The sequence below is a fragment of the Kryptolebias marmoratus genome, linkage group LG2, assembly GCF_001649575.2.
Source record: "Kryptolebias marmoratus isolate JLee-2015 linkage group LG2, ASM164957v2, whole genome shotgun sequence".
Taxonomy (NCBI): domain Eukaryota; kingdom Metazoa; phylum Chordata; class Actinopteri; order Cyprinodontiformes; family Rivulidae; genus Kryptolebias; species Kryptolebias marmoratus.
This window is the reverse complement of record NC_051431.1, coordinates 16,141,135-16,168,316: the sequence shown is the minus strand read 5'-3', so window position 1 is coordinate 16,168,316 and position 27,182 is coordinate 16,141,135. Positions and strand designations below refer to the sequence as shown.

The 27,182-nt window shown below is 39.1% G+C and overlaps 1 protein-coding gene across 2 annotated transcripts in view; it reads right to left on the bottom strand.

Moving 5' to 3' along the window:
• Positions 1-11,375: 11,375 nt before the first annotated feature.
• Positions 11,376-27,182, bottom strand: part of pdgfd (platelet derived growth factor d) — a 57,976-nt gene continuing 42,169 nt past the window's right edge. For both annotated transcript variants that reach the window (XM_017431003.3, XM_017431002.3), the window contains exons 4-7: positions 26,328-26,387; positions 22,982-23,195; positions 15,049-15,266; positions 11,376-11,954 (exon numbers count right to left, since the gene is read on the bottom strand). In XM_017431003.3, coding sequence (XP_017286492.1) covers positions 11,820-11,954; positions 15,049-15,266; positions 22,982-23,195; positions 26,328-26,387 — 627 coding nt within the window. In that variant the 3' untranslated portion in view covers positions 11,376-11,819. The remainder of the gene's footprint in view (positions 11,955-15,048; positions 15,267-22,981; positions 23,196-26,327; positions 26,388-27,182) is intronic.

Genomic DNA, 27,182 nt, shown 5'->3' with positions numbered 1-27,182 from the left:
CACTTGAGCATAGCATGCAGGCTAGGCCTGAGTAAGAGAACATAGCACCCAGCACAGAAGGCAGATAGTGTCGATAAAACCATAAACAAAGCAAGGGTTGCAAATAAACTGAATTTAGTGCTCTTTACTTCATTAAACTTTGTTCTGCATCATTTAGACATAAAGTCATTCCTCAGATCTTTGGAAGTTTGCCAATCACAGGGACTTTGACAGATTTGACACTTGAAAAAGAAACTCCAACTGAATAGGAGAACATGCTCACAGTGGCTGCCCTTAAACATTTTGACTCAGTGCTAAAGGACTATACCAACAAAAACAACACAAAAAGGACAGCATCCAAGTGACAGTAAAAGTAGGCCTGTCACGATAAACGATAAATCAATTAATCGCGTCAGGTAGCCAGCCGAGGCGCCTCGGCTTGTACCTCTATAGCAGTGGTCTCCAACCCTGGTCCTCGAGGGCCACAATCCTGCATGTTTTACTTGTTTCTTTGCTCCAACACACCTGATTTGAATCAATGGGTGATTAACAGGCTTCTGCAGAACATGAAGAGGTCATTTAAGCACTGAATCAGGTGTGTTGGAGCAGAGAAACAAGTAACACATGCAGGATAGTGGCCCTCCAGGACCAGGATTGGAGACTCCTGCTCTACAGTATTAGCACCTGCTAGGAGTTAGCAAGCTAAAGAAACGCTGTTTGATATTGGGGGAAAAAACAAAATGGAATTGGTTTCAAGCTGGAAGTAACAGCAGCAGTGTGGGAGCACTTCGGATTCAAACCAAATGACCGAGAACCGCTGAACCTTTGAGAGCAGGTATGTCGCATTTCTGCTTTTATCGCCGTGTGCTTTTGTTAGTTTGCACTTTTTGTTTATAAAACTGTCAGTTTTGTTCGTCTTCTCTATATAAAACTAATGATTATTACTTTTCCCAAGGGCTATTTAGTTTTCAGACTTTATAATCTGTACTGTTTTGGTTGGACGTAGTTTTTATTTTTATTTATTTAATTGTATTCAGTTTTTATTCAAGTGCATTTTTTGTTAATGGAGACTGAGAGTTCATTTTATTTTTGTTTTCGCTTGTTTTGTTTATTTTGTGTTCCAGTTCCAGTGTTAAGTGTTCTTTTGAAAGTAAAGTTTATTAATCTTTGAGAGAATGTGCTTGCACTATTGTTTTTATCGTTACATTAGTTTAAAATGGTCTCCAAATGATATTATCGTTCATCTGAATAATTTCTGAGACAATTAATTGTCCAACAAAATTTGTAATCGTGGCAGGCCTAAGTAAAAGGCAACAACGGGTCCAGGTGAAAAGCTGTGGACAAACGATTGCAGAAAAATGCAAACTCCTCAAAACTGACAGAAAACTTGTCTTAGTCAACAATTATTTTAATCTATGAGCTCATCTGTGCATGAAGCCTTGTCACAAATCACACAACTGCAGAGGAAATATTTTACAGCTGAGTTTTTGTTTCCTCTTAATCCCTTCAATGAGTAACTGCTCCTTTGCTCCACTGCTGATTCAGTAGCAGCTCTCGTTTAATGAAAATGTTTTTTGGGGGCGGGGGATTACAAATTGGGATAAATAAATTTTCAGTTCAAAGAACGGACTGATAAAATGAGCCTCTGTCTTTTTATGTATACTGAGAGTTCTTGTGCTAAGAACTAAGACATGGGACAACACAAAAACCCCAAGATCATGGCAGACTTTTTAATAACGTAGCATATTTTGAAACAGGATAACAGCCCATACTTACTTACAGGGTCAACACAAAGACACAAGACGAGTCGACTTAGAACTGATAATTGACCTGACATGCATGTTTTTGGACTGGGGGAGCAAAATGGAGGACCCAGAGAAAGCTCAGGTATGTACCGAGAGAACATGCAAGAAAGACCCAGATTCAAACCCAGAACCTTGTTGTTGTGAGGTAGTAGTGGTAACCCACACCAAGGAATAAATGTACTTTTTTGAAATCCATGGTTTTGGAGACAGTGGCATTGACAAAAAAGACAGGAGGCAAAACTGGAAGTGGCAGAGCTGAAGATGTTGAAGTTCTCCCTGGGAGGGACGAGGATGGACAGGATTAGGAATGAGGTCATCAGAGGTCCAGCACAGGTTTAAGGACTGGGAGATAAAGTTAGAGAGGCCAGACTGAGATGGTTTGGACATGTGCAGAGGAGGGACAGTGGGTATATTGGTAGAAGGATGTTAGAGACACAGCTGCCAGGACAAAGACAAAAAGAGATATATGGATGCAGTCAGAGAGGACATGGAGGGAGTTGGAGTGAGGACAGAGGATGCAGAGGACAGAGTTAGATGGAGGAGGACGACTCGCTTTGGTGACCCCTGAAAAAGGAACAGGTGAAAGGAAAAGAAGCTGCAGAGGCATGAATTTATTTACACAGTATTCCTGCTTAGATTATGTGGATGAAAAGACAGTTCATATTGTTGAAATGAGGAGTAAAGATTTGATAGAAGTAATGCAATGAAAACGCAACTGTGTGTGTGTGTGTGTGTGTGAGAGAGTGTTTGAGCTGGAAAGCTTTTTAAGCTTGTGCACCAGGTAATTCAGGTAATTGAATAGTCTTTAGGAATAAATAGTGCCGTGAGGTTGCTGCCAGAATGAACTCTTTTTATAAGTAACACTTGGACTCACATGCTCACACAGTGTGCTAAATCACTTTCATCAAATTAAAGTGACTGCGGCGCCTCGGGGCCTCGTTTTATTTGTTTCCTCCTGTACCCTTCTCCTTGTTTTCTCTCATGGATCCTTTTGCCCTTTTCCTTTGCCAATATGATGTTGCTTCAAATTTAGTTTCTAACGCCCCACTTTTTGAAATTTTCAATCAAGAAAATAGCTTTTATTATGCTCAATAAACAGTTATTAAATTAAAGGTCTAGTATTCCTGAAATGAATGCCTATCACTTTAAACTAAGTTATTGTTGTCAAACCTTGTCAGTGCTTGAAGTAAGTGTTGAGAGTGACTGTCAGCTGCTACCACACCAGGTTTTAAGCTGATATCTAAAAAAAACTGACTGAGTTGGGGTCATTTTCGTATTCGCCAAGGTTGTCTGGCTGTCGCAGCCACATTGAATGGAGTTGACTCCAAACGCTAATCGGTTGTAGATGTAGAAACAACGACTGCTTTCTGAGAGTTTCATAAAATTCGCCCAGTGGTTCACAAGACATTTTGCTAACAGAACAGACAAACGAGCATACGCTGACACGGCTGATAATAACACTCAGAAGACACACTAAATGTAAAAAAAAAAAAAAAAAAACAGCCTCTGCTGTAGATCAGTGTGAATAAAAGCAGGAAGAAGCTCTCTGCTCCACAGTCCCAGGAGCAGAACAGCATGCCAGGAGACGGAGATGTCACCTCTTTACCCGCTCTTTATATTAATCATTTATTTAATGGAACTGTTTGGATCTGAGGATGTCATTTTTATTGGGCTATTTCGAACGTGCAAGTGAAAACCAAGGGGTGCGGCAGTCCTTTTTCTCACCATGTCTGCAGATTCCTCACACACAGACGTTCTCCATTATTGAGAAGAAATATCTAATATTCATACTTAAATGAAAGCTGTTCTATAATGTAGTGAGAGTGACGGGAGACGGGGACAAGGACCCAAGGCTGTGGCAGACACAGGAACTGTGGTGTGAGTGGGTGTTATGAATGGCTGGCTGCTTATATTTCTAGGTGTTTCAGTGATATATTTTTTTTTTTTTTTTAATTAGAAGGAAAAAATGGGAAGAGAATAAAAACCGACGGGTGGTGGAAGTAAAATCTGCATCCATGCTGTCTGTTTCTCTTCCATAAAGACAACACCTAATTAAATAAATGCCTAGCATTCCTTTAAAGCAGGGGTCTCCAATCCTTGTCCTTGAGGGCCACCTTCCTGCAGGTTTTCCTTGTTTCTCTGCTCCAACACACCTGATTTGAATCAATGGGTGATTAACAGGCTTCTGCAGAACATGAAGAGGTAATTTAACCACTGAATCAGGTGTGTTGGAGCAGGGAAACAAGTAACACATGCAGGATAGTGGCCCTCCAGGACCAGGATTGGAGACCACTGCCTTCAAGGAATGCTTTCAGGTTAGAGGTTTAGACTAAGATTGACTTGTGTCCAGAAATGCTGAGACGTATCCGTTATGCACAATCCCATGTGAAATTGTGAGATGTCGTGCTCGGACTACGAGTTATAAATGACTCTCAGCTACTGCCACATCAAATTTTAGCTCAATATCTTTAAAATTGACTGAGTTATACCCACGTTTGTGTTGGCAGCCATCTTGAATTGCATTGACTCCAAAAGTTAATTAGTTGTACAACCAGTGATTACTTTCTGCAGGTTCCATTAAAACCTGTCCCGTGGTTCATGGGATATTTTGCTAAAATACAAGCACACAAACATGAGCGCACACAGAAACCAGCTAAAACAATATCGGTCGCCTTCGCCTCCAGGGGGCCGGCGATATAAAAAAGTTATCATGCTACCAAAACTATTTGTAGGAGAATGGGTGCGACATTAAACTGTCACAGTCGAGCGTGTTACATCTCACTTTGGAAATCAGACTTTAACAACAACAACAAAAAGAGAAGACGGATTGACAGCAGCCCTTCACTTTATCTCCGCTGCCCGTCAGCTCGGAGTGTTTGTGATGTAGGGCAAGGCTGTCTCGCTACATCGTGTCTCAGTTAGGGGTCATATTCTCACCACCCTTTTCAACACGCTTCAGTGACTTCATCAGCTCTCCTCCACCTCCTCATCATCTGTCCATGTGCTGCTTTTATTTATTTTTTTCCTCTGTATGTTTAAATTAAATCCCTCATTTTCATCTCGGGGGGGCTTTCCTCTGCGTATTTGTTTCTATGTTTTTCAACAGGATTTCTTTTCCTCACCTCACTTTTTTAAGTCCTCTGTGCATCAACTATAACTTCCACAAATTTTCCAAGTATTTCTTCCCTGTGGATCCACCATCGGGTGGCACGGTAGGACAGTGGTTAGAGCTGTTGCCTCCCAGCCTGGGGCCTTTCTGGGTGAAGTTTACATGTTCTCCCTGCACATGTGGGTTAGGGTTTACTCCGGGTACTCCGGTTTCCTCCCACAGATCAAAAACATACATGTTAGGTTAATTGGCAACTCTAAAATGTCCCTAGTTGTGAGTGAGAGCGTGAATGGTTGCGTGTCTCATTTGTCTCTGTGTCCCTGTGATGGACTTGTAACCTGTCCAGGGTGTCCCCTGGATCTCACTCAGTGACTGATAGAGATAGGCACCAGCTCCCTGCGACACGGAAAGAAGAAACTGGTAAAGAGAAACCATGGAGATCGTCATCAAGGTCAGGTGCGATGCAAGCCAGGCAGTAGGTGAGGGCGGGGCCCTGGGTGCGCTGATTCCTGGCGTCATAAACCGGCTCTGGGTACATGGAACGTCACCTCACTGGTGGGCAAGGAGCCTGAGCTTGTGTGTCAGGTTGAGCGATACCAACGAGGAGTATTTTGGCTCCCCTCCACACACAGCTTAAAGTCTCCAACTCTTGGAGAGGGGTTGGACTCCCTCCTGCTCTGGAGTTGCCCCGGGAGGGAAGCATTGGGTGGGTGTGGGGGATACTCACGAGTTGTAGTCACTGTGGTCGAACCTTAAAAAGAGCATTATGCACAGATGTCACACTCAAAGTATGTGAATCACTCCCAGCTACTGCCAGAATAAATTTTAGCTTTTGATTGATTGAATTTTGATTGAGTTAAAGCCATTTTTCATTGGCTAATTTTAATTAGCTATTGTGGACATCTTGTATTGGATTCACTCCAAAAGTTAATCGCTTATAGATGAGCATCCACTGATCACTTGTTGCAACTTTCATTAGAAAGTCCAGTCATTCATGAGGTATTTTGCTAAAAGACAGATAGTGTTGACTCAAACAATTCACGCTGAAGTTTTAAGGAAATCTTGCTCAATGTGAAGCACTTGGATAGTGTTGTGAGTGACTCTCAGCTACAACCACATAAAGTTATGATATTTTGCTAACAGACAGACAAAGTTCACTCCAAATAGACAATGGGGAAAATTAAAATGAAGAACTTGTTAGTGCTCAGAAAATGTCTCAGAAAATGTCTCGTCAGATCACTTTAAGCTACTACCACACAAAACTTTAGCTCCTAATCCATAAAACCGATTGAGTGAAAGACTTTTGCTTCATAAGGTCAGGTGGCTGTGGCAGCCATCTTGAATCGTGCAGACTACAAAAGTTAATCGGTTGTAGACGTACATCCAATGATTACTTTCTGCAGGTTTCATCAGCATTCATCCAGTGGTTCATGAGGTATTTTGCTAACAAACAGACACTTGCACACGCAGGGAAAATATTATCGTCCACCTTTTGCCTTTCAGCAGTGGGCGATCAGAAATCATTCAAAATAATCAATGGTGCCAGAAAAAGTCCTAAGACGTTTTTCCCCGTCATTTATGTTCTTTTTTTTCCCTCCTGTTTCCCAGGTAACTAAAAGCTTGATTTGCTCTGATTGGAAAGAAAAGACTGAATCACTGGAATAAGAACGTGGGAGAAAAAAAAAAAAAAAAAAGTCAAGCCCTCAGTGTGAAGAATATAATGAAAATGTGAAACATGACGGGTGGAAAATAACAGTGGGACTACTTGTATGACGAGGTGCAGACAAGCGTGCGTGGGTGTTTTGAGTTCCAGCTGCAGAAAAGTAAAATGAAGTGAAGAATAAGAAAGGCCTCACTCGCAGTGACTCTCTGGGTTTACGTAAACACATACATATTTAAGAATTATAAAAAGGGAAAAAAATAGCTCGAGGGCAGTCCAATCTGTAAGACAAAGTGAGCTGACATTTGGTGTACGTGTTTGTCTCCGAGTTAAAGATAAGAAGCTGCTGACAGCCACAGAAACGGGCGCGTCGGAATGATGGGTTCAAACAAACAACACGCCCTGTCTCCTCCTGACCTTTTTTCTGATTGATCCGCCTTTCACTGCCGCCTCTTTCTCTGTTTACTGCACTTTTTTTTTTTTTACCTTAATCTTAATTCTGGTCAGTTTTTGTTTGTCTGACTGTATGTTTTGTATTCGGTCTCGCTAGTGTCCACCGGGACCGAGGAGTCCACTTGGCTTTGTTGAATTTCCCTTCTGAAAAATCTACTCTGTGATGGGTGTCAGATGGACAAATGTCTGGCTCGGTGGTTAGACTGTGGGATGTGACTGTCTGGCTGTATGAGTGGAGACTGCTGCGTAATGATAACAGCACAGGAAGGGTTTCCACGGCAACGACTGAGACAGGAAACAGCCTTGAGAGATCCAGAAAAAGACATGGGTGAAGTGTTAAGAGTAGCAGTGTTGGCATTTGAAAAGGTAAGCACTGTTTTGATTATAGCCACCGTCTCTCCCTTTGAAACCCATGGATCATGCTGTGTAGCATCTACGTTTAGCAGGCCTTACCATAATTACCGTCATCCGATTTATAAATGGGGTCTACATTATTCTCCATGTTTAAATGTGTCATTTGTCAGTGAAGCCAGTTCATTCATTTAAATCAACTAACCTCAAAGTGGTAAGGTTCACTAGCTGAGGCTGGTTAAGGTTTGAAAAACAAAAGAGACAAAAAATCTAATCAAAAATTGGAGAAAAAAATCATGAAACGTTATACAGATGTTCATGTTTTTCCACATGTCGAAGACAAATAATTTAGATTTTTCTTTACTTTTACACTGGTGCAATTGTCTAGTACTGCATTTCAATTCTATATATATATATATATATATATATATATATATATATATATATATATATATATATATATATATATATATATATATGAGCCTGGTTTGCTTTCTTGAGAGCCAGTGGTGCTCACTTTACGACCCGTCTTCAGTTGACTGAAGATACAAACTTGCATTCGTAGTTTTTTTGTCACCTGTAGTACACGTCTGTGTGTCTATGGTTCCATCAGCCTACAAATGCATTTGGTTTTTAGAGTTCTCTAACTAAAGTATAGATATATATTTTTTAAAATCTAAAATAGCTACAGGTTTGCAACAACAGTTAATCTCTTAATTAAATGCTCTTTTCGGGGAGCTGAATCAAATGATCCCAATCCCGGAAAAGAACAAGAATCCCATGCAAAAACTAGGCTGCAACATCAATGTTTTTCTAAAGTTTAGAGTTACTTTGAATTATTATATATATTTTTTTTAGTAAAAATCCAAGTTTTTTTTTTTTTCATCAAAAATACCATTTATATGTAGTTGAAAGTCATATCGCGGCAAACACCGCTGAGCCATTTAGTCAGTAATGGCACTGCTCTTGTCACTCATGTGTCAATGAAAAATGTCAAACAGTTTTGTTTTAAATTACAAGCATGTACAATGTTTGACATGCTACTGCAATGCATTTCTTAATTGTTAATAAAAGATTTGAAGCTGAAAATCCACCTGGATTTCTGGCTAAAGGTAGCTGTAGTTGCAGTATGAATGTGTCAAACTGAAAAAAAGGGGGGGGGGATACAGCAAAATGAGCCTTATGTTCCTGCACTGGTGCTGGATGCTTCTACCTGATAATGACAACTTTACTCTCAAACTGAAAGCCATTCACGAAAAGCTCAGACTGAACTGCTAAATTAAAATCGTAGAAACTTCGCCATGTGGCTGGATTAGTGTTCAAATTCAAAAATACTTTATTTATCCCAAAGGGAAATTAAATGTTGCTGTAGCTCATAATCCTGGTTTTGTTAAAGAGTTGCTATAGATGATGATTACTGTAGGCAGGAAGGATCTCCCGTAGCGGTCTGTCCCGATGTGTCCTCAGTCCTGGTGTCCTCAAAGAGCTCCACCAGGTGAGCTTCGCTGGCCTCCTGCAGAGCCATGATGGCCGAGATCTGGAAACAGGTCGGTTTTGAAGTCCTGGGTGATCTTCCAGACCAGGCACTGTGAGGGCAACTTCCAGATGAGCAGCTCGATGGCATTTGAAAAGGTAAGCACTGTTTTGATTATAGCCACCATCTCTCCCTTTGAAACCCATGGATCATGCTGTGTAGCATCTACGTTTAGCAGGCCTTACCATAATTCCCGACTCACAGAATCAGATCAGAGCTGCCAAAATTGTAAGTAGACTGATAAAATACTGAGATTTTGCTTTTCAAATCACATTGATGCTATAAAGAGGTGATCTGTGCGTTTTGTTTGTTGGTGTAAAAATGCATGTGACACCTCAGCAACGCAGGAGTCTCTGTGTCACCGTGCAACATCTGTAGTTTTTTATCTTCCTTATTATGTTTTTTTTTTTCAGATTTATCTGCTTGGGTTTTGACTTGTAGCACCTTTTTTGATTTTCTCTGTATTAGTTTTCAAGTTAATAGGGTTCCCACTAAAACATGCTATATTGTCCACATTATTCAATAGCTTCTAAAACAAGTCATTACTCAGATTCAAATAAAACTTGCTGCAGTCAAACCCTGCTGAAACAGTTTATGGGGAGAAAGAACAAAACACAAAGGACTGCATGGAGTAATGCTACAAATATTTTATTTATCAAAACCAACCAGCCGATATTTTAATAAAACAATGCAGAAAGACACAATAAATTATTTAAGACGAACATAGAGAGTTTTGTCATGAATATTTTTTCTCAATGCTGCAGCAGAGCAGGTTGACTTTTGCTTGTTCAAAGTGAAACCAGTAACTTTCTCTGAGGTGGCCATTTGGAGAGAAACAAACTTTGGGTTGAGAATGTTTAAAAGTAAGACGGCGTGAACTGATGATAAAGGTTAGGTGTGCGCTTTAGGTGTTGTTTCCACTTATTTATCATTAGGATTTCAATTTAAGTTTTGATTTTTTTCTCTGTAACGTAATGGGTGAGAAAACAAAAAATGCCACTTTGGAGTTCCTTACATTAATTTAAAATGCATAAATCTGAAGTTTAAAAAATCATTTAATTATTTGGTTTTTGTGAAATTCAAAACAAAACAAAAAAAATCACAGATTTCAGTCGAATTGTGTGCTCATCATTGTTTCAAAAATGTTAAAAATCTGACAAGAAAAAAAAATCAGAGACTCACTAACAATTTGAAGATGGTTTTGTTGGATAGGTGACAGCTATACTCAACAAGTGTGTGTGTGTGTGTGAAGAATGTCTGCCATTAATTATCTGGAGTGTGACTCACAAAATCTGAGTGTTAAGCATCCCACATCTGGCGAGCAACAGCCGTAACCATCAGTACACGCATTCACATAAAAATGCTGCTTTCATTTGGTTTCACTGTAACTGATGAGTCGTCTCCATGTCCACTTAAACTTCTTTGTTGTTTTTGAATAAAAGGAGTGTGTAAAATCCAATTTTCTCAGCTGAAATCCAGCCCAAGCGTTTGAACGGTTGAACTAAGGGGTGATGAAAGAGAGATGATGGATGTATGGCTGGATCATTTGTTTGGACATCTGAATTTTTGCCCAGTTGGTGTTCCTGAAAAAAGAAAAACACGAACCGCTCACGTGTTTCTATCTGCTGCCAGCTTCTCGCAGACTGCTAGGAAACCCCCCACCCTTTAAACAAAAGGACCTCTTCCTGAGCTATGCTGGTTGTATTTTGGTCGTATTTTCGGAGGAGACAAACAGCATCGCTCTGATTTCGTCTCTCTCATCCTCGAGTGCCGCGGATCTACAAATAGACGGGCGGATTGTCAGACACCTCTCCCGAAAACTTCCTCTCCGTCTCTCTTCCTGAGTTTCTGTCTCCCTTTCCTCTGTTATGCGTTTTGAGGTCTGAGGTTCACGGTTTCATCCGCTGCAGCAGAATTCCGCTCGGCAGCCGGAATGCCAGGAACGCTGAGAAAAACTGGGCACACGGCGCTGCAGCCTGATCTGACATTTTCTTTGATGTGTTAGAAGGAGAGCGGCGGAGGCACCGAGCACAAGAATGTGCGTTAGAAAGGCAGAAATGAGGCGTGTTGTTGGATGCAGACGCAACAAGAAGCCTGGCTATATTCAGACAAAAATTTTGGCAAAATAAAGCCACGTTTCGCACACAAAGCTGCATTTGTTTTATTTATTTTTTTTGTCTTTAGGTTGCTCAGCATGAATGTGTGTGTGCGGGTGTGAAATTTTAATTTGAAGGGTTGCCGTTAGCCTAATTTCACATCTAGAAATGTGTTATTTTGGTGTAAAAATCATCTAACTCTTCTTCTTCCATCCTTCTGTCTGTCACTTACTCATCTCAGCTTGCTCCTGGCAGAGAACTTGCCTAAGTTTTTAGAAACAGTCTTTTTAACACACACACAAAGGAAAAAAAAGAAAAATACTGACTGCTTACATGTTTGAAGTAAGTTTGGATTCAACACAGACAAGCTGGCATTTTTCAAAACTCCTTTGAAAAATAAAGTTGTATTCAAATTTTTTCCCCCTCAAAATGTGGTCTTTAGTACATAGTTGTTTTTTTTTTTTTAAAGAAAATATTTTGTTAAATCCAAGCTTGATTTCGTTGTAGAAGCTCCACTTCTATTCAAACACTGCATTTGTTTAAATGCGGCACAAAGAGTAAAACTTTATTTGCAGGAAAGGACAAACATGTTGGATCAAAAACTTTCTACAGCGAGAAACGGCCTGCGCACAGAGAAAGATAAATGCTCGACTCGTAACAGCTAATGTCTCTGAGCAGAATAAAAGCTGCATTTCATCAGTCTGCTATCGGCCTCCTCTGAGCTGCATGTTTGGTCAGCAGTGCTTTGCTATGTAAAGTCCAAAATGGTAAAAAAAAAAAAAAGATCTCATCCATCAGTTCCAGACCCAAAAACCAAAAAGAAAATGGTGTCCTAGCGAGGAGGCTGGAGGGGACAATCGCACTCGCATGACTCATGGTGCGAAAGGAAAACTTCATCGATAACCCAGCGCACCCGCTGCCTCTGCTGGTTCTTATAGAGATTAGCCTCAGGGGCGTACTTCAGCACCTACAGGAGACAGAGACATCGATACAGATGGGTAAATACTGAAGCAGAAGAATATGGAACTATCTAACTATGATATAAAACAAAAAAAAAATCACAACAAAAACGTGTTATAAAAGTTTTGGTTGCACAATATGTCACTTCATTTGTCCTAAACATTTTTCTGCTTAACAGATTAGATTTTCTATTAAAACAAAAATCTACAAGAGAAGTTTTCCATAGTTCATTAACAAAACATGAGACTTTGTTGCTTTGTCACATCCTGACTGATTTCCTCCAGCAGCTGAGAAGGAAAGTGTTCTCGTTCTCCAGGCTGCAGAGTTGAGTCATTTCTGTCATTTATTAGTGCATCATGTCAGACTCATTTCTGTCAGACAGATGTATATGAAACAACTTCCTGGCTGTCTGTGCTGGAGTCTTCACGGCCCTTCTGCTGGGCCCACCTGCACTTCACTCCCATGGCCCGGGTGGAGCCCATCTTCTCCCACCACTCAGAATGGAAGTCTTTCTCTCTTCTTGTAAGGACCCTGACACAGCGTTGTAGTTTTACTGTGAAGCCCCAACTCCGAGCTGCAATTTGAGCATTCATGGCCTGAATGCCACTGTGTTGGCAGAGGAAACCAGTCTCACTCATGAGGAAGGGAGCATCACTGACAACCCCTCAGCTGCAGACGCATACAGGTTTCCTCTCCTCTCAGCTGTTGGTGGGGTGTTGAAAACAGTTCCATATCATATAAGTGCAAGCAGAAGGTCTTTTCACAGCTTTTCTTTTTTCTTGTGCCAGTTTCCTCCCTCACAAAGTCACGTCAATCATTAGAGATTATTTCTTTTGCAAAACTGAGTTTTCCAGCTAATCTGTTGAAAATGTTTGTGTTTTCCTCTTTATTGCTGTAAATACTAAAGTAGAACAAGATCTCTAAACTTTTATTGGTCATGGTTTTGGGAACTTTGTGGCTTTTTTTTTTTTTGTTGATATGTTTTCTTGGTGTTTTTGTTCATTCCTGTTTGCTTTTCTTGGATTTCAGTGTCCCTTGAAAGATTTTAGTTACGCATCTTTCATCCATAATTAGCACATTTGTTCTCATGCAGTTATCATCACCTCTAGTATTTATACTCCTAGTGCTCATCAAATCAATGTCAGATTGTTGTAACTCCCATGGTTCTTGTTGGTTTGCTGATTTACTGTTTTTAATTAGTTTTGTGAGTTCAGTTCCTGGTTTACTCCCGAGCCTGTCCTGTGCAAGCCTCTCTTTGGGTTCATTGAACTTTGCATCCATATAATCAGCGGTGTCCAATCCTGGTCCTGGAGGGCCACTATCCTGCATGTTTAAGTTGTTTCCCTGCTCTTCAGCAGGTCTTCAAGTTCTGCAGAAGCCTGTTATTGACTCAGTCATTCAAATCAGGTGTGTCAAAGCAGAGAAACATCTAAAACATGCTGGATAGCAGCCCTCCAGGACCAGAATTGGACACCCCTGAATATAATCATTCTCAGACAGGGCAGAAGCACAGTTGTTCATACTTTCCACATCCGTGAAAGCAAACAGTTTGTGCATGCATGCAAGCACAAACAAAAAAAAATCTTGGTTACTTTTCTTCTTTTTCTTGTGGTCTTTTTGTCTGTTGTATCTTTGGCATCTCCATTTTAGATGGATGAGGTGTTTAAAGCAGCGCCACCACAAAAACCTGTGCTCGTCTGCTGAAGGGACCTGGCAGACCTTAGAGAACAGGTAAAATGACTAAATTTATGTCATAGGCAGAACAGACACAGAAAGCATGGACAATTGTGTTTCAAGCCTTAATCTTAACTAAGTACACTAAAACCCTTGTCGTATTTTTGGAACTCATTTATTCTTTTTTTTATTCTGAGGGTAACTTGAAACTGTTCCCAGAAGGGACTCAAACAAGACACATTATAAAGGAGCTCAGTGTGCAGTCAAACTATGTAGAATCCAGAAATTATATTGTACCAAACACTTAAAAACATAACAATGTAGAGTAGCAAAGTAGAAGAATAGGTTTGGATGGTTTTATTAAAAACTGGAGTGAAAATTGTTCAAAGGTGCAAACTCTTTTGTAAAAAATAATTTGGAGGTACAGATTGTTTTACAAAGGATTAGTAAATCTGTTGTCCAAAGCTTGACGCTACTAGTGATTAAATGTCAGGACTTCCCGGCAGAAAAGTGATAGTGTTGCTAATAATGTTCCTGTTGTCAAAGAAACCAGTTAAAAGTCTATGTCATCTAGGAAACTGGAGGAAGCTCAGCAACAAAACAGATTCATGTAGAACCAGATTCAGTCTGCTCTATGAATGTGCAAACACAATGCACTTTTTCATGCTCCCATGCTTGCATCTGACAACACACTCACACAAACATGCAAATACACACACACAGTACGATTACAAACCAAATCCCACTTTTGTTTCAATTCCTATTGTATGATTTTTTACCAGCCAGTAGAACAGAGGTAGAAAAAAAAAAGCTCTGTGGGCCATGTTTCAATAATGAAGCGATACATGAACAAAGACACAAAGAGATGGAGGGAAGTGACAGAATGAAGTGAATGGCAGGCTTAAAGAATAAGGACGGTGCATCGCAGAGGGACAAATTGAAAATGGGAATTGGGGAAAATGAAAGGAGCATAGAGGCCCAGAGAGAGAGTGGGGGGGAAGGAATGACAGAATATTTAAAAAAGATTTATAAAAAAAGGACTGAAAAGAAATGAGAAGTGGTAAGAAAATACAAGTTTGCTGGTGTGTTTCTGCATCCCTGTTACTGTGATGATGGTCTCTGCTCGCTCACCTTTTTCCTGCGTCTCCCTCAGTCAGCATTTGAATTTCATTTTTCTTTCACTCATGCACTACACATTTTTTTTAGTTCCCTTCAGAAACTCACTCAGGCGCTGTGGATATTTAAAGAGTCCATGTTTGAATATCCCCTAAAAGCTGCTCTGTTACTGGGAAGCCACGTTTTCATCAACATATACTTAGAAATATAACAGTATGAAGTCCACATCTTGTTCACAAAGAAACACGGGTACCTTGTTGATTACATGCACATCTGAAAAGTCTAGAGCATATTCATGATACAAAACCAACCTCGTGTAGTTTGGTTGTTGTTTTCGAGGGCCGACAGGTGCAGCCAGTGTTCCAGTCTTTAGTTCCACAGCCACAGTTGCCGCCACAGCGTTGCACCAACAGACATCGAGGGAAGAAGACGGCATTGGTGGTCTTTAGCTCTTCCCTCAGGTTCACAGAATAGTTGCGAGGGGTGCAGCTGTATCGCTTGACGTCATCATAGAGACGATTCAGATCAACTGAGGGGGGAAAAGACAGGAGGGAAATACATTCAGCTTCTAGTTGTTTCATGTAAACAAAAGGTTTCCAAAAGATTAGTGCCATTCACGGAGGTCCACAATCTTTGCATAACTAATGTTTTTCCACTATAAATATGCTTCTGTTAAAGACTATTATTAGGGTGCACGGTACAATATTTCGTTGCTTTGCAGAATGACAATTTGAAATGACAATTCTTTGTATATTCTTGGGGTGCACTTTAAATCTCTGACTGCCTTCTGAGTGCATTCCTAACATTCACACTCTATTTTGTGGCTGGCTCGAATGTTTTGCTCATGTTCAAAACTTTCCAAGTGCATTAAGAATTAAAAAATTGAATGGCATTCAAAGTATATTCTAACTGCATTCTGATCATATTTGAGGGAGAATTGAAATGAGAAGGCACTTCAAACCCTAGTAGAATGTCCCGAATGCACCTCGAATAAGCCGAAGTGCACCCCGAATGCATCTTGATTGCCGCCAGAATCCAGCTCAAATGCACTTGAAATGCTTTTGGATTCTTTCAATTGCTGCTGGGATGCGGCTCGAATGCAGCAGGAGCGGTCAGATTGAATGAGTCCGTACGTAAGTCAGAACACCACTGAGTCGCATAAAAATTCAGCCACCTGCTGCTGGAACTTCTTTCTTCATTGAGGAGTCACCTGTTTGTCATTTTTTTTCGCAAGTTTTGCACGTCATGCCACCAAGAAAGAAGGAAGCCAACTTCAAGAACCACGTCCAGTGATGGGGCACATGTGCTGCTGCCCAAGAAACCTCTGAAGAGAATGATTGTTGAAATGCTTTTCTGCTATTGAAAATACCGGATTGTGCATTATTTTATACCATATCAGGGACCACTCTGGCAGCATCGTTGGTACACATGGGACACTTGTGTTACAGTCAAAGTATATCTGAAGAACATTCTCGGTGGCTGGCTCGAAGGAGCTGCATTCTGTTTGAATTCTTGGACACTGAAGCATATTCAGCACCCATTCCCGTAGCATTCTGACTCCATTTGAGGCGGGTTCAAAGCGCATTTGAAGTATTTCAATGGCATTCTTACAAAGCTGTAAGAATTTTGGTCCCTTTTGAAGATCCCACCAAAATGTGGTGCAAATTTTGAAAATTCTTCATTTTGGCTGGTTCTGCTTGATTCCTGCTGATTCCAAATAAGTGTGACGGAGGCTTTACAAAAACAGAAGTCACTACAATAAAATACCAAAGTTACTTGTTTTGTAATTGGGCTTTTTGTTTGAGAAAGGTATGTTACAAATAAACTACCCTCCTTTTACTTCTTTTTCTGCCAAAAGTTTATTTAGGTTTAAGGGAAGTTGATTTTTTTTAAATTTGTGAATTGAGACTATATGGAAAAAATGAATTTGTTTCATAAAGAGTTGCTCCTCTGCTGCACAGCATGAAGCAACAACCAAAAGAAAATGGTTGTTCCTCACACAAGAAGCTTAAAAAAAAAATCAGAAAGAGAAAAATGTGACATTGTAAAGGCATACCATAAGCTCAATACTGACCAAATGAAAATGGTTAAGAGATGTAAGGAGACTCTTTGTTGTGAGGACAACTGGTAACAATTGGCTAAAGATGGACCGATGAATGAAAGACGGACAAGACACAAAAAGGAAAGAAAGGGAAGCAGAGCAAAGAGCCATTAATTGACTGAAGATCAATGTAATGATCCTTTTTTTTCTCTCATCAGTCTGGAGTAAAATTGCCTCATTCGTCCATATAAAACCCTCTGCAATGACACATTTGAGGTGTGTTGAATCCATCTGACACGGCGATGGGGAAAAGCCCTCCAAAAAACAGAAGCTCCAGGAACAGAGGATTAAGTAAAAATATACAACTTCTCTTTATATTGAAAGTTAACATTAGGGAACACTAATTAAAAGCCCTGCTTTGTTAATAACTTTATTTATTTGGACATTACTGAAAGCTTGTGTGCAAAAAAAAAAGACTAGAATTCGAAATAACCTTTAAGAAAAAAACAACCAAAAAGTAAACAAATCTATAACATTTCTATGGATAGAGTTTTCAAAAAGAAACAATACATATCATACATATGCAACACAACAATTTCCAGCCAAGGATTAATAAAATACCTTTACATATATCAGCAAAAACAAAGCCTGTGTGTTTTATGCTTGAAGATAATTCACTGTGTCCAGAAGAACGAATGAGACAAAAAAAAAAAGAATAGAAAAGAAGAGCAATATTTAGTGTAGAGCTGAGTGTTGCGTGAATGCAGTCAGGATAATATTCAGCAAACTGTCCATATTAAAGACCCCAAACACCATCTGTGATTTTTTTAATTGGATACACACGTTTGATTAGGAGATAAAAGTATACACAACTTCTAGTTAGAATTGCAGCTTTAATTTTGTTACCATGTTGGTTTTGGTGTTGCGATGAGTTATAAAACATAATTCATGTTGTAATCACATGGTGGAGCATTCCCTCCTTGGAAGTATTCCTGCTGGGAATACTGCAGGTCAGCCAGGGTTTCATATGCAACAAACCTCAGGAGGCAATCTTGTCAGCTTGTCAAAGCAGGTGACCAGGGACAGTAGTTGACTGATTGATTGTACGGCTGAATAATTAGGCTGATTATTGCCACTTTAATAATCTGCTTCAGCCAGGCCTGAACATTTTAAGCAGGCAAACAAGCAAGCACATCTCCCCACCAAGTGTCAATCAAACAGTGCCTCCCATGATGTGGGCAACTTTCTTCAGACACTGCTGTTTTTATTTCAACTTTTTAAAATTTAGTAGAATGTGTATGTCTATGAATAATGAAGTGTTATCGTCATGGGCCTAAAGTAAAAAGAAATTGACTTTATATATTAGGCTGATTTTTACAGTTCTACATCGGCACCGGCCACATTTGAAATACATCACAATAGACAGCATTCTGATGAACAGAGAAAATATTTTAAGGGTTTAATCAATAACAAGAGAGGAGCCTAAAAGAAAGGAAAGGAGAAAAAACTGAAAACTAAAAAAGCATATGTTGGCTGAGATTACACCACTGTTGCACTTATAAGTGCAGACATTGCTCTACGAAATTGTACAGAAGTATTGCAGTGTTTGTACCTTTGTGTTTTACCCATCATTGCTCTCTGCAACAGCTTTTCAAAGAAAATGACCTCCTGTGTCTAAAGGGACGAGTATTACATGTTTTCAGTCTGGATATTGACTCTGTAGATTTGCCCTGGGAGCAACCCTCGAGAATCCATAACAGAAAGCGTAAAAGAAGGTAAGTCATCAAAGCTTTACACACATTATCTCACAGTGCCGTAGCAAATTTATCTCATTCTAGTGTGTGTATGAGACTAAAAGTTGGGATATTTATGAAGAAAAGCTCAAGGGGAGAGCGTCGGAAATCAGCTGCTTCAAGGCTTTGAACTGATGTAACAACGTGTAGAGGTTAATGATTATTCTTGTAATGATTTCAGAAAGTTCATAGTTGTTTTTCAGCACCATGGCAGGCACCCACTGCAGAGGCCACATTAGGACAGGATGACTGAACAACTTTTTGGCAAAAGCAACATGACGAGAAGAAACTGCTGATGCATTCACTTTTATGGTTGCATGCAAGTGTCCCATGTCCAACAGAAAGTAAGAGAAGAAATAGAGGAGAAGAAGCACTAAACTAATCAAAGACAGTAGTGGCTCAGCACTCACACCCCATAAGCCTCACCATTTAGGCAATGATGATTGACCGAGCCTTTTCACTCAGAACAGTCTGCACCACAGGGAGAAACAATCAACATGCCAAAGCCATTCAGGGATCAAACCATAAGTGGCTATCCAAGTACAGGCATCTGCTCTCTGCACTGTTCACAAATGGATTTCCTTTAGCGTTTCATGGCTTTGTTCTCTATTGAGCAGCGGCTGCATTGACATTTTGACTCTAATCGGGCCCCAACCAAAAGTCCCGTATACCCTAGATGGACTGAAAGGAAGTCAAAGTTATTCTTTAAGCACAGCCTTGTCTATAGCCAGTGCAAGGTGGAGTTGGCTACTTCATTATGTTTCCACGAAAAGGCCCAACAACGAGGCAATGTGAGGGTGGATTTTTCGCTTGGGAAAACAAGGGAATGTCTTTAAATAAGTTCATTTTTAGAACCGACAAATGTCATTTCTTTAGGTTCCCCCATGTTGTTTTTCCCCCCCTACAACCCATTATAACACTAGCAGATTTGTCATAGTCGTTATCTGTGGTGAACTCCATCAGTATTTCTTTGAGATTTGGCTTTCATCCAGTTCAACTAACCACGCTGAACTAACCAGACTAACCAGAAACTGCATGTAACCTGCTTGTACTCTGTATATTAGTGACCAGTGTATGTTGTACTTGACCTCTTCCTTGTCCGGGTGCACGAGCAACAAAGAACAAGGAGAAGTGATGAAAAAAAGCAAAATGCTAATGCTATTGATAATTAATAAGCAACTGCTGATGAAAAAAAATATTGGTAATAAGGATGTTAGTTGGGTCCATTAATCCTTCTATTTTCTGTACCCAGTTAACCTCATACCAGGTCATTGGGGAACTGGTGCCGTTCCCAGCTGTCAGTGGCCGAGAAGCAGGGAACACCTTGGACAAGTTGCCAGTCCATCACAGGACAACCACAGAGACACACAGGAAGGGCAACCTTGCACACTATGATCAATTTAGTATTGACAATTAACCAAACATACATGGTTTTGGACTTTGATAAAAAACAGAGTATGCAGAGAAAATGTTTTAGGGGAGAACATGTCAAAAAAGAAGGATTCAGCAGACACCTTCTTTCTGTGAGGCGCCAGCATTCATCACTGCACTGCTCTGTAGCCTTATTAATTAAATTGCATTTTGAAAGTCCAGTATGCAACACTCTTTTCAGCAATGTCATCTCAGCAGAATAACTAACGGCTCAAATTAGTCACCCAGCTCGGTTCATTGTTCTGCAAGGAAAAATGGACATTATAGAAATGGACATCCTTGTCATGCTAACTAAAGAAAATGACTTTTCAGCTCTTTATCAAAACACAGTTAACAGTATCTGTGATTTTCTGGAGGTGCATAAAGACACACATTAGGTGTAATTTGCACATCTGAGAAGACATCAATAATGCTGAACTACATAAACAAATTTGTATATTTTACCATTCTAGAAGTCATATATTTTTTCAAGAAAAGCCTTAATTATATGAGAAAGAAAATTACAGCTGCCTCCAATCCAATACTAACAGTTGTAAAATGTGTGTGTATAACATTTGTAATATCTGTTTGGACTAAGTGATGCAAGGCCTGGTGTAAAGAAGGTGGTCATTCAACCTGAAATGTATCTAGTTCTGATATGGCAGTGTGCATGTGTGTGTGTGTGCGTGTGTGTGTAGTTCAAGAGGATATTTCTGCCAGTGACAGTGATGACACAGTCTATACACGGGTGTTTATGGTGTGAACTTTGGCTTGTTTTTGTTGGTGTGTGTGCTTGTGTCTGAAGTAGTGTAATCTCAGAAAATCAGTGATGTAGAACCTTGTCAGGGTGTGTGTGTGAGAGAAAAAAGACAGAGACATACAGAGCAGGCAAGACTGCAAGGACTGTCACTCAAAGGCTGCAGCATGAGAAAGTGCAGTGAGTGGATGTGAGGAAAATTAAAAATTAGAGCTTATTTTCAGTTGCACTGTGCATCACAAATACTTCTGTACAACACTGTGGCTTTATTTGAACCCATTTGTGTTTGAGGCTGAATGTGTGGACAGAATACATCCCAATTAATATTATCATCAGTCAAGCTTTCTTTTAAGAAAACAAAGATGGGTCTGAGCTTGTGTGTGTCCTAATGAAAACAAAGCTAAGCTGCTGACTGTGGCAGGTTTCTGCGCCGCTACACAGGTTGAATTTCCAATTAGAGAGTGCTACATTGGTGTACTAAAGACCTGCAGTGCCTATAGCCAGCTTTAAGTAGCCCTGCAAAATGCCCAGACTCCCTACACCCAAAGCCAGAGCATACACATGCACTATTAAATACAAATAGATTTTCTGTCAGGCACAAATGTTTCCTAAGGAACAGGGTATCTTTCAGTTATACATACAGAAACAGTACAGGAGAAAAAAAGAGTTAAAAAGCAATAAGGTCTGTTGCAGACTTATATGTACATACACAGACACATTCTCTCACGTGTACATATTAACTTTAACAATATGCTCAAAAATATGTGCTCTTCCTCTCCTGAGAACAAAATCTATGGCTTCACACATTCCAGACTCATTTGTAGATTCAGCTACATTTTTAGCCTGTGTTTCTGTAGACTATTTTCCTACAAAATGATCTTCTGTATTTAGGAATTAAATTGAGCCCTTAAAGAAAAAAAATAATTTTAAATTTAATTTCTTTTTTAGCTAATTTTTCTTTTCAAGTCAAATGTTAGGATGTATCATCTGTCTCCTTGCAGGTGATATTAACTGTGTACAGACAAAACAAACCCGCCGGTCATCCTTCTCTCATTCTACCACTTTCCTTGTTGCTTGCTGCCTTTTCGTTGTGCACATGAACATAAAGCAACCCTGGCTAATTTCTTACAAATTACTGTGTCACAGGCTTTGACCTCTGTGATGCTTCACCGCTGAGCTTTATTAATAGCCCGGTCTATGAGAATGCTGTAAATCTACTGCTGTGTGCTTCTGTCTCTGTAAGCACCAGGTGTCACAATCTAATACCTTCTCCTACTGCAGAGATTTTATAAATGAAGCAAAATGATTTAAGATAAAGCATTTTTAGATTTTTTTGGACTTTTCTTTGTTAAATTTACAATGGCTTTTTTTGTTGTTGTTATTCTCGTCAGTTTTTGGTTTCTTGGTTTTATTTTGCCATTTGTACTCTCTATATGTAGTTCCTGTTTTATTTTTCTGGTCTTTGTTCCTGCATTTTGCAGCCTGCTTTACTTCGCCTGTTGGTCTGCCCCTTTATTGTTTTGATTGCTTTCACCTGTGGCTTGTCATCCCCAGTAAATTTATTGTCCCTGTGCGTTCAGTTGCTATAGTCAGATCCTCATCGCTGCCTTGTTGCTGTGTTTCCTGTCAGTTTTCTTCAGCTGTCTTCAATTCTGGTTCAGTCTGGTTTTTTTTTTTTTTTAGTTTCTTCATTGGAAAATAGAGCTATCTTTGTTCCTGGAAGCTTCCTGTGAACCCACATTTGCGTCTTTCTCAACAACAACAACAATAATGTGAGCTCAGTTTGACAGTAAAGTCTTGGACAATATTACTGATTAACCTGCTGACTCGAGAGCTCAGAGCTGTTTTGACATGCTGTGTTAAACCACAGCTAGAGGACAGTATTTTTAGAGTCACCAAAGTTTCCTCCCCACCTTTAATTAATTTGAATTTTTCTGAATTTTAGATTACACGTCAAACAGCAATCAGCCTCTGCAACACCCACTGTTGGGACTTGTGAATAACATTTCTCATTTTAGGCTTTTAAAAACATTGGAAATGTATTAGCACATTTTCAGCTGGCCACATTTTAATTAAGCATTAGTGACTAAACATAGAAATGCAAGCACATGTAGTATCTGCAGTGTTTTTTGGATAAGTGTTTTAAATAATGTACAAACAATATGCCAGTCTTTAAATCTGGTCTTTACGCTGCAAAATAAAGGGCCCAAATGTCTTGTAAAACCCGGATCTGTAAATCTTACCTTTATTGTGTTTGCTGGCCAAGTAATAGGCTCTGGATCTATAATAAATGTAAGTTTGTGCGTAGATGTTGTCCAGGTCTTGTCTCCAGGTTTCTGGGTTCAAAGACTTGAGAAGCTGCTCTACTGTGTCAAAGGTAGAGATGGTTTTGTCTAAATCCTCAAGAGTCGAAGGAAACTCTATCACCGGCAGCAATGTCCCTTTTGCACCCATGTCCTGCAAAAAGCAAAGGTGGAAAAGTAAGACAACATTTTTAATTCCGTAACCGATTTAAGTCTACACAAAACTTTGCACGGCAATAATTTAGATGTTAATCTGAATCCTTGAAATTGTTTTCTCGAGTGTGTTATTTCATTTAATCTTTTCTTTTTGGCTTCTGCGTACTTCTACCAAGTTTTTTGAACAAAGTGCGCAGGGAGAAATGCAGGCGGAGGGAGCATCAGTGGTCTGAACCTTGGTAAATCCTTAGGAAAGTTTTGAAATATCTAAAATTGCTGCATATTTTGAAGCTTAGTCTTAGTTGTTTCAGAGAGATCAGAACTGTTTTGAAAACATAGCCAGGATATAGTTTGGATTTCACTTTTACCATTTACCATGAATTTATAGAGACAGCCACTGTAGGTCATTTTCTTTCAGTCAGATACTCTTTAATGCAGTTTAAGATATGACAAATTGCTGTTGTAACTTTTGACTGCTTTATAAAGTTATATAAAGACTCTAAAAGCCCAAACACCATGTAAATAAGAAATAAGCTTAGTAGGATGGAAATATTGCACAAAGAACAGAAGAGGCTACATTCAAGATGAAATGATTCATTTAAAAAGTAGCGTATAAGCAAACCTGCATGTACAAATTAAGACGGAAAACAAGTTTTCAGCTTAATGTCTTTTTTAGACAGAAATTATTCCCCAAAGTACATTTCAAAAAATACTCTGCTTAGGTTTTTTTTTGCCCCCTCTCTGAATGCCGTTACTAAAAATAGAGACACAAAGCAGCAGCCTGTCACACTGATGATCTTTGGGTGGTCATTGCACGCTGCTGCAGGCCATTTATCTGAATAGGAGGCAACTGTAATAAAACTCCAATAAAATGTGGGGCTATTATATCAGAGAGGTCTGCTGCCACACTCAGCAATGTTTCAAAGGACAAACGAAAGTAATGAGCAGATTTATATAACTTAGAGAGGAGGATTAGGCTGATTAAAGCTAATATTGAAACAGAAGCGCTCCTCTGGGATTTTACATTTGTTAATATTTATTCTAAGAGATTTAATAAAGTAGGTTAATGGGTATAAATCAATCATCATAACATGTGTCACTTCCATCTTTTAATAAAAAATGAGAAATATATTCGTTTAGCCCAGTATCTTAATATAATAGGGATTTTAAAACATAAACCAGTCTCATCATTACACTATAAGTGATCAAGTATTAGCTAGAGAGATTATATTTTACATCTGCTCAACTGAATATTACAGTCACAATAAAAACAAAGTTCCCCTTCTCATGATTTTTGGATTTTACACATCAAAACATGATAAAATGAATCATTTGGTTCCAACTTAGTTTTAAAATTAGGCAAATACAACTTCAGATGAACCAAGACACAAAATAATTCTATGCAAAAAGCAATCTACCCTCACTGCTTCCACATGAATTAAGAATGTAACTAGCAGCCAAGTTATGCAAATCAAATTTATTAACTGACTATGACCCTCTTAATAAAGCAGAAATTGGCCAGTTTACTGCTGTGAAGCATGCAGGTTAATAATAACACAACCGAGGAAGCAAGACATCAGCAGTAATCTTACAGAAGTAACCGTTTCTGCTAATCAATATGACAAGTGTTTTAACTCCTTTCCCAAATTAGTTTGATTTAGAATATTTGAAAAAAGTCATCGCACATTGTTAGGCACTACAGTAAATGTGTCAAAATTAAACAAAAGGCTATATTTATTATTATTTTTTTATAGATCTGATAAAGTCATTTGTATATGAGGAAACAAAACCTAAAGACCACAATTCTGTTTGCAATTTAAAAATACCATGGCATGCTTTTCCCGATCATATTCATAGCATATAGGCATAAACGTACCATACCAACTGCCAAGCAGGGTGGTGGAATATTAATGATATGGGCTTGTTTTGCAGCCATGGGAAATAGGCACTTTGCCTTCTCTTCTAGAGTTAAATTTTGAGTCCATTTTATCCAATATTTGGCTAAAACTGTGTCATGCAACAAGACGGTGATCCCAAGCACATCAGGAGATCTACAACAGATCGGCCAAAACAGGAAAAAATATCAAGCTGTTGCAATGACCCAGTCAAAGTTCAGACCTGGCAGGACTTTCAGAGAGCTCTGCAAAAACAAATTTCTGCAAACCTCAATGAACTGAAGCAACCTTGTGGGGGAAAGCCAGAGTTCCACTACAATGATGTAGGAGACTGATAAGATCGTAAAATGGACTCTTACGTCAAGTTATTGTTGCTAAAAGTGGTCCTGCAAACTTCTGAGTAATAGGATGGAATACATTTTAACACCCTGCTTCTGCATTTTGGTTTAGTTTCTGTTAAATAAATAATGCCTCAGTCATTTATTGTTCATCCTAAATTGAATTTGCTTACTTTTAAAACCCTGAGAGGACCAGATTTTTTAATTTCTTTTTTATGCATAACATAACACCTAATTATTGAGAGCAGGTGTACTTGCTGTTTACCCAGACCCAGATGTAAAAAGTAAGAACTTACATAGTTTTAACTATAAAGTGGAGGAGGCCCCAAAAGTTACACACATATTTGCACAGGCAGGTGGGTATCCATGCAAACACACACAAAACTAAACAAATGTCAGTCCATGTGTAAAACAGCCTCACAGCCCTATATACATTATTTCTAATGATCATGTGTCATGAACTCTCTGAAACACATAGACACGCACTTACAGTATATGCATGATATGTGATTAAATAATGTTAATCTAAGCATGCCAGTCTATATTTGAAACTTAATAAATACAGTAGATGAACGAGTTATTGTATAGTGTCTGTGTGTGTGTGTGTCACTCTATGCAAATGGCCCACACAGTGAGTTATAATTACAAGTGCAGCCAATATTTTTTAGTGCGCTTCAGGGGGGAGTTCCAAAGTTGGAAAGCAGGTGAACTGTGTTTGTTTACTGTGTAAAAACTAGCTGTGAGAACAGAGCTTGAAATGTTTTCATGCAAATTTAATTTAAAAAACTGAAAATTACCTATTTCTGAAAATGAAAGGCAATTTGCTATTATCTATTTAGTGCTATTTTACCAACTCATCTTTGTTCAAATGTTTCATTATTTATCCACACAACTCACCGACATGAGCTCAGTGACGGCCTCCCAGTTGGTACTGGAATTAACCTGAGAAGGGTCAACCTGTAACAAAACAAAACAAAAAACAAAAGAAAAAACCCATTTAAATGTCAAAATTCAAAGTTTGAAAGAAAATGCAGGAACTAAACAGATATATATATATATATATATATATATCATTAAGGAGTAACATTAATTTCTTATTTTGATGTGTTCAAACCTTGTATGTTAGGTTAGAAGGCTTTTCATGTGGTGATAAAAGCACTTCGATTGCTATGATTCCAAATCATCCCCAAAAGAAATTAATATTATGTTTAGCTGAGGCTAAAAATCCATGTTACATTTGTGACTGTGCTGGTCAGATGACATATATGAAGGTGTGTATGGGTCTGTCTTATGAGGACCTCCTTCACCCTCCAGTGGCCTTCGGGTCAAATGAACTTAAAGTTACAAAGGCTTCTCTTCCGCTCTTCAGTTACGAGGGTTTCAGGAGGCTCAAAAGGTCGAAGTAACATATCTGCCTAACCTGGGGGAATAAAAACCACTCATCATTTGCAACTATTTTTTTGCCATTCTGTTTCAGATGAAATAAAGGACAGCCCTCAGCAAAACTGTAGTATGTAACTTCTGCACCATACAGTTCTACAGCTAAATATTAGAACTTGAGGGTTGGAGTGTATCACTGTTTATAGAATAAGGAAAACATTCTTAAATCTGTGAGGGGAAAAGAGTCATTTCCTAATCAACTATCACAGTCTAGGCATCTAAAACAATACATTATGATGGGGTCTTTATGCTCAGACATAAAACAGTTCAGTGCTACTCTTTTCTAGTTTCTCTAAACAAGAACTTGCAATG